We start from the raw sequence: 7,500 nt of genomic DNA, 5'->3' as shown, positions 1-7,500 counted from the left end.
CCTCTCCCTCTCTAGATAGATAGAACGAAAAACAGAGAGATAGATATCAATCAATCACTTGAGACAACGCTAACAGGGGCGCATAGCTGCATCTTCCCTTTGTTTCTAGCCACGGAGTCCCTCATGGCGAGCCGTCAGACAGGGCCTCGGCTCATCTTCAGCTCCTCACGACAGGTTTAGTCGATCTGCCCAGCCACGGGACTCCACCCAGGATTGTCTCTTGAACAGACAACCTGGTGGGCTGGGTCATCCACAGGGAAACGAGCTAGGCCCCATGCCGGTCTAGGTTTCCCTTCTATATAGCAAGATTGCCAGTATCAAAGCCCTTAAGACACGTAGCTTCGTCCTTCTGCACAAATAACTGCTTCTTCAAATACTTTTGTTGACTAAGTTCATGGCTCCTACTGCCAGACCAATCCGTTTACTGACTGGTCTAACAGCTCATAGACATGAGCTGCGCTACTCAGGTATGTAAAGCTCTTTTTAACTTCAACATCCTCTCAGCAAGTACGTATTGACTGAACAGATTCCTCCAGCAGTCCCCCAAAATCCTGGATTTAAGTCTTGGAGACCTTGGAGGTCTTCGCCTCATTGCTGAATGCATCAAGAGCTGCAACCAGCGATTCCAGAGACTCAGCATAGCAAAGTCAAGGGCCATGACATTGACATTGCCCAGGGTTGCTCCATAGTGACTCTGCTCATTATCCAGTCCATGTAAGTCTTGAAAAGTGTTGGTGCAAGGACGTAGCCTTACCTCACTCCTGAGTTAACAGGAAGAAGCTTTACAGCACTTTCAGTACCTGTATATAGGCTTGCTATTTATCCAGTAATCCGTGTCGGAATTCCCCAAAGTCTCAGGATCTCCCATAGTGATTTGCAATGCACCGAGTCAAATGCTTTCTTAAGGTCGATGTATGCTGCAAGCAACCCACGCCCAAACTCACAACGGCGTTCCACAATGACCCAAAGTGCTAGGATATGGTCTATTGTGGATTTTCCAGGAGTGAAACCAGGTTGCTCTGGTCTCTGGTGCCGTAGTAGGTGGTCACGGATCCATTTCAGAAGAATGTGGGTAAAAACCTTGCCTGGTATACTGAGCAGGCCTTCTACCGTTCCGAGATCTCCCACAATTTAGCCTGTGATCGCAAAGTACCAAGTTTCCAGAGAGCATCTCGGGAAAGAAAATAGTGCCTCCACGAGGAGGCACTCCAGAAGTCTTGATGATTGAAAGGCTATGAGCTGCCAGAGGAGGCTTATGAGATGCTCCCTTTTTCGCACTAGGCTAGCCAGCGGTGGCAGCTGCAAGCGGGAAGGCATACAAGCACTAAACACTATCTAGGCCACCACACCACGCTTCACATCACCCTGAGCATTAAGCACACAACCACAAGATAGATAAAAAAAATAGATAGACAGATAAATAGGTTAGTATATAAACAAATAGATAGATAGACAGAGAGATTAGATAGATAGACAGGTAGATGGACTGCTTGATAAGTAGACTTTAGTAGGCAGACATAGAGATTGATAGATGGGTAGATAGAGAGATAGATAAATAAATAAATATATAAACATATATATATATATATATATAGAGAGAGAGAGAGAGAGAGAGAGGTAATTAGTTAGGTTGAAAGTTAGGAAGACAACAGATATAGAGATAAACAGATACATAAATATATACATATACACATACATACATACAGACATACATACATAGACACGTAGGTAGACAGATATATGGATAAAAATACAGATACGCAAATATATAGATACATAGATTGATTGATAGATACATACAGATAAATAGATAGATAAATGAATAGATAATACATACGGGTGCCATCTCACTACCCTATGAAACAACCCATCAATTTCTTTACAAGCATTACGTAATCCTGTATCGCCTCCAGTTGCAGGAATGGACACGGCAGTCACTCTGAGGTGTGGGGGTCGCATGCCCCTCATTGGGCTGGGATGCTGGCAGGTTTGTATTGAACTTGGGCATTTACTCATTATAGTTTGGGTTCTTGTGTTTCTTTGTATACTGTGATGTTATTATCTGTTGTGTTAACAGACCTCGTTTGATCCATTATGAGCATTTGGCCATGGATTTATCTTTGTGTGTGTGTGTGTGTGTTTGTTTTGTTGTTAACACGATACAGCAGTGGTTACAGTTTTCAATTCAATAATCAGTGTTATTAGTATTCCGTCCATAAGTTTCAATGTAGTAATAAAGAATACATGCTTACTCACTAAACCTGGTCAAGGAGTCTATAAGTGATTAATATCTTTAGTATCAGGAGAGACTGACAGCCTTCCCCTTCCTCCCCGCAGTCCCCCCCGGACCAGGTGACGCAGGCGGTGGAGGCGGCGCTGGACGCCGGCTACCGCCACATCGACACCGCCTACAACTACCTCAACGAGGAGGCCGTCGGCGCCGGCATCCGCAACTGGCTCGAGAAGACAGGCAAGAGCAGGGGCGAGGTCTTCGTCGTGACCAAGGTGAGGGAGGCGGCAAGGGGCAGGGAATGAGGGGGGGATGGGATCAGGGGCATGAGACTGTGGTACAAGAAGGGAACTGAAGGGTCGGGGAATGCACAGCAGTGAATGGGGAAGTAGAGTGGTCTGATGTTTGTTACCAGTGATGTGAAACTGATGCCTATTAAACTGGTAGAGGAATATAAGTTAAAATTTCCTATCAATATACCCTAACATTTACATTTTTTAAGACATCGTTATTCCTTTCGCCACCCACAGCTGCCCATGATCGGCATGAACGAAGGAGGCGTGGAGAAGTTCCTGAAGAAGTCCCTGAAGAAGTTGCAGCTGGGCTACGTGGACCTCTACCTCCTCCACGGGCCCGTCGGCGTGATTGTAAGGCGCCGTGATTTTCTGGGTCTTTTCTCTCATTCCATCTGGACGCTTGTCAATTCCTCTTTTCGTTTAGAATATTTTTTTAAAGAACGTTTCTTTTTATTTTCATTCAGGATCTTTTCTGGACAATTTGTTTGGTTCTATTTGGACTCTTTAGTGACACCCGTCTGTTTTCTTGGTCCCATTGAGTCTTTTTTAAACTATTTCTCTGACTGTATTTTGAACTCGTATCAACTCCCATTTTCATACAGAATCTCTTTTAATCTCTCATATCTATGAATCGATCTGAACTCCTATCAGTGCCTATCGTAATTTAGGATCTTAAAAACAACATTTCTTTGACTTCCTCTGAACTCCTACCAATTCCTAGTTTGCAATAGAAAAAAAATAAAACAAATAAAACATAAAATAAACAGCCTGGAAATCTTAGTTTGCAATAGAAAAATAAAATATGAAATAAACAGATTTGACAATTATCTCTTCAGGGCAAAGACGACAACGATGTCTTCCCGGTGGTCGATGGGAAGCTGAACGTGGATTTCGGAACAGACCTTATCGCCGTCTGGAAGGTGTGTCTCTCTCCTTCACGCTTCTCTTGTATTTTGTTTTCTTTATTCGTGAAAGTTATCATGTGGAATTTCATATGAGACACGTGAGATAATGATACTTACATACATATATAAATATATATTTATATATACATGTACACACACACACACACACACACACACATATATATGTATATACACACACGCACATGCACACATGTTTTATTTTGTGTGTACAAGTGTGTTTATATATGTGTATGTATTCACGCAAGTATTCATGTATCTATCTATCTATATGTTTGTGAGTGTATGATGAACCAAACAAATATGGTCAATTATAAACTCAAACCGTAATCCTCCTTCAAGGAAATGGAGAAGATGAAGACGCTCGGCCTGGCCAAGTCCATCGGCGTCTCCAACTTCTCCATCAAGCAGCTGAGGAAGATCTGCGCCGTTGCGAAGATTCCTCCGTCCGTGCAGCAGGTGAGGCAGCGGCTAAAACAATGAGGAAATGCATGGATATGGGTGACAACGCTACAGGAAGTCCATGTCTGGAAATGGTGTTTAGTTATTTACAAGATCCGTACATAACCGAGATCCGAGTATATCAGTACATATCAGCATACCTTTTAATGTATGTATAGATATGTACACGGCAGATGCAGAATATGCCTGGCGGAAGTTTAGTAAAACTGAACAAAGAGATAGCATTCCTAGTTAGACGAAACTGTGATCAAAGAAAACAAAACTAAAAAAAAACTTGGGGGCCTTTTCACTGCTTACTTGGTGGCTCCTGAACACATCCCAAATGGGATTGTTTGGGATGCCACGTCTGATCAGCCCAATGATATTTCCGTTTCATGAATGAAAAATATTTATGCTCTCCTGCAGGTTGAGTTACACGCGCACTTCCAGCAGCACGACATGCAGGAGTTCTGCAAGAGCCACAACATCGCCATCACCGCCTACGCCCCCCTCGGCTCCCCCGGCCGGCAGAACATTCCTATGCTGAGCGGCGGGTGAGTTTTTTTCCCTTTGTCTCGTTTAAAAATGCTCAAAGGTAGTAATAAATGAAATAAATTATCTGAAGCTTTATGCCATGCCTTTTTTCATTTTTATCGTTTGTCTTGTGAAGCTGAAATGTCAATGATAAGCTCTGAAAAAGGGAAATAACCAAAGGAAAACGACTTTCTTTGCACCACTCAGCGCCGTGATATGATCTGTATTATTCATTTTATTTCGTTTCTTCTCCTCCTCTCCTTCAGCAATATACCGACGCTGCTGGAGGACCCCGTGGTGCGGCTGGTGGCCGAGAGGCACGGCGTGACGACGGCGCAGGTCCTCCTCCGCTTCCTGGTCCAGCAGGGCCTCATCGCCATCCCCAAGTCCGTCACGCCCTCGCGCATCGCCGCCAACATCGACGTGAGTACAGTGGCCAGGGGTTCGTAGGCTCGCAATAAACTGCCGTTCATGCAACTGCGAGCGGTGTAATGTAGTAGGCATACATTATCAGCGCAACATCCTCATATGCACGTTAATACTCCCCCCAAACATACTACTACATATATCCTCTAGTACTCAGTTCCTATACAAACATATATCACCGTACATATCCCTCATCACTCATATATCACCGTACATATCCCTCATCACTCATATCTACCTCATTTAATAGTACTTGCACATTCGTCCACCTGGTATTATTGATTTATTTCTTATATTTTTTCTTGAAGTCAATAAATTTGGTTTGTGTTATTAAAAAAAAAAAAATTATTCCATTCCGTCATTACGTAATATTTACCTGAAATGTCTCGTCCACCAGGTGTGGAAGTTCACGCTGACGGACACCGAGATAGCCTCCCTCAGGAGCCTCGACAAAGGGCCCTCCGGTCGCTCCTTCGTCTTCGCCAACCGCCCTGGGTGAGTCGCGAAGCAGTTGCGTCATGGCCTTGTGATAGAATACTTTGATTGGTATAGAAAGAGCTTTAGGTAGGCAGAGGAAGAAAAGTTGGCTCTACGTGTGTATAACTGGCTGTTTGAATATTAAATTTTTTTTTTATTATACCTAAATGTTTTGCACAGTAGTTCAGGTTATGCTATATTATGATATAGATATGATATGTTATTAAGTAACTTCTTATTCTTTTCCAGGCTGGTAGATCACCCGGAATGTCACGAATAGAAAGGTCCGAATGCAGTCATCAGTTCATACTGCCTGTCAAAATATAAGGAGTTTTGTCATCATTCCACTCCTCTTCCATTCGCTGCCCTCGCACGCGCCTGCCCCGATTTTGATCAGAAGAAAAAATGTACCAATATCTACATATATTCATACATACATGTATACATAGAATTTTATACACACATACATATACATATATATGCATATGTATATATACACACATATATGTATGTATGTATATATATATATTTATATATGTATGTATATGTACATCATACATATATACATGCATACTGTACATACGTACATTCGTACATACAGACTTATATAAAACATACACGCACACACACACACATATATGTGTGTGTGTGTGTATACACTATAAGTATAGTTATGAAAGATATTTTCGCTTCATCTTAAGTCAATAAAATATAAATGTGACATGTCCATTTCATATGTTCTAAGAATATGCAAAAAAATAAAATATTTTAAAAAGAATTTGTTGTTTTTAAGAACCTACACCTTATTTTCTGGCTAGAGCTAATGAATAACCACATAAACCCATTCCGTTTCAGCAGTGTAAATATTAGACGGAAAGCAGCACAACATATAGTTCAGGTGAAGATTGTAGGGAGCGTAACGATAAAGCAACCGCGGGACGTCAAATCTCACAATGCTATTGCAGAAGACGAGTTTGTATTCTATAGAATTTCAAGTGCGAAGAAACGTAAATTTTCCGATGTTGTAATTACACTGTGTACGTCCTGTGTCCTTCATATATATATATATTTTCAACAAAAAACATATATCATATAAATAATTTTAAAAAATAAGATTATTATATATTTGTACGTATGCATACATATATATTCTGCAAGTGTACACACACACACACACACACACACACACACACAATTGGATGTTAAAAATACCATGAATTCTTATCTATTCACATAAGTACATCCACTTGAAGTCACAAAAAATATTTCTTTAAAGACACAAAACCTCGATCAGACCGTTTGTTGGCATCGTTATTTCCCCAAGTATCAATTTCTATTGTATTAATGGTCTCATCTACAATGCATGGTTATTTTTTCCTAGTTACTGCTTTCCGTAAGATTGTTAAAGATATCGTTTCACAAAAGAATCTCAGAGAATGAGGCGTAAATGCTCAAGGAGATAATCAGATAAGGAAGTAAAAGAGAGAGAGATAAAGAGGACGTAGAAAAGATCGAGTTCTAGAAGCAGTCGGCGTCAGTGAACTCGGCAGGTAGGTGTTTTGGTATGAGTAAGGAGTGTTCCTTTGCACACAGCAAAACTCCAACCCTGTCCGAATGAATATGTTAATCTTCTTTAACTCTAACTGTATTTCTGTGTCGTTGGATGGATGCGATGTAAAATCTTCCTTATGGGGAAAAAACGACGCTGTTTATATAGTCATGAAATATAAAAGACGTTTTATCGAGTGCCAAGACAAAAATATACTGCATAACAATTACTCCACGGACAGGGAAAGAAGAATGACACTGCGTATGCCACAGATAACAGACAAAGGGAAAAATAATATGTTTGTGTGCAGACCTTGGCCCTTTCGTTACTTATAAATTATCTCCGGATTCTCTTACCCTTTCTATGACAAATTCATTTCAGAGTGAATTTAAAGTTGACCGGAGGCGAAAGAAATATAAAGAAAAGAAAAAGAGAAATATAGGGAAAAATATATACGTAGTCATCAGTATACTTATATAAATACTCTGTTAATACATTCCGGTCACCCATGCATTTTTTCAGCAGATATGGACAAGGCAATCACTCTGAGCTGTGGAATTTGCATGCCTCTCGTTGGGCTTGGCTGCTGGGAGGTCGGTGCCATGCTTACTGGGTCCTTAAAGT

The 7,500-nt window shown here is 41.2% G+C and overlaps 1 protein-coding gene across 1 annotated transcript in view; it reads left to right on the top strand.

The window, feature by feature from the left end:
- Nucleotides 1-1,957: 1,957 nt before the first annotated feature.
- The window catches only part of LOC125030801, a 14,426-nt gene continuing 8,883 nt past the window's right edge, over nt 1,958-7,500 (top strand). Inside the window, exons 1-10 of the mRNA XM_047621141.1 lie at nt 1,958-1,987; nt 2,338-2,505; nt 2,761-2,877; nt 3,363-3,446; nt 3,792-3,908; nt 4,317-4,444; nt 4,691-4,847; nt 5,248-5,345; nt 6,183-6,364; nt 7,399-7,469. Of these exons, the coding sequence (XP_047477097.1) occupies nt 1,958-1,987; nt 2,338-2,505; nt 2,761-2,877; nt 3,363-3,446; nt 3,792-3,908; nt 4,317-4,444; nt 4,691-4,847; nt 5,248-5,345; nt 6,183-6,364; nt 7,399-7,469 (1,152 nt within the window). The remainder of the gene's footprint in view (nt 1,988-2,337; nt 2,506-2,760; nt 2,878-3,362; nt 3,447-3,791; nt 3,909-4,316; nt 4,445-4,690; nt 4,848-5,247; nt 5,346-6,182; nt 6,365-7,398; nt 7,470-7,500) is intronic.

Source organism: Penaeus chinensis, chromosome 1 (assembly GCF_019202785.1).
Source record: "Penaeus chinensis breed Huanghai No. 1 chromosome 1, ASM1920278v2, whole genome shotgun sequence".
Taxonomy (NCBI): Eukaryota; Metazoa; Arthropoda; class Malacostraca; order Decapoda; family Penaeidae; genus Penaeus; species Penaeus chinensis.
This window is presented reverse-complemented; position numbering and strand designations above follow the sequence as displayed.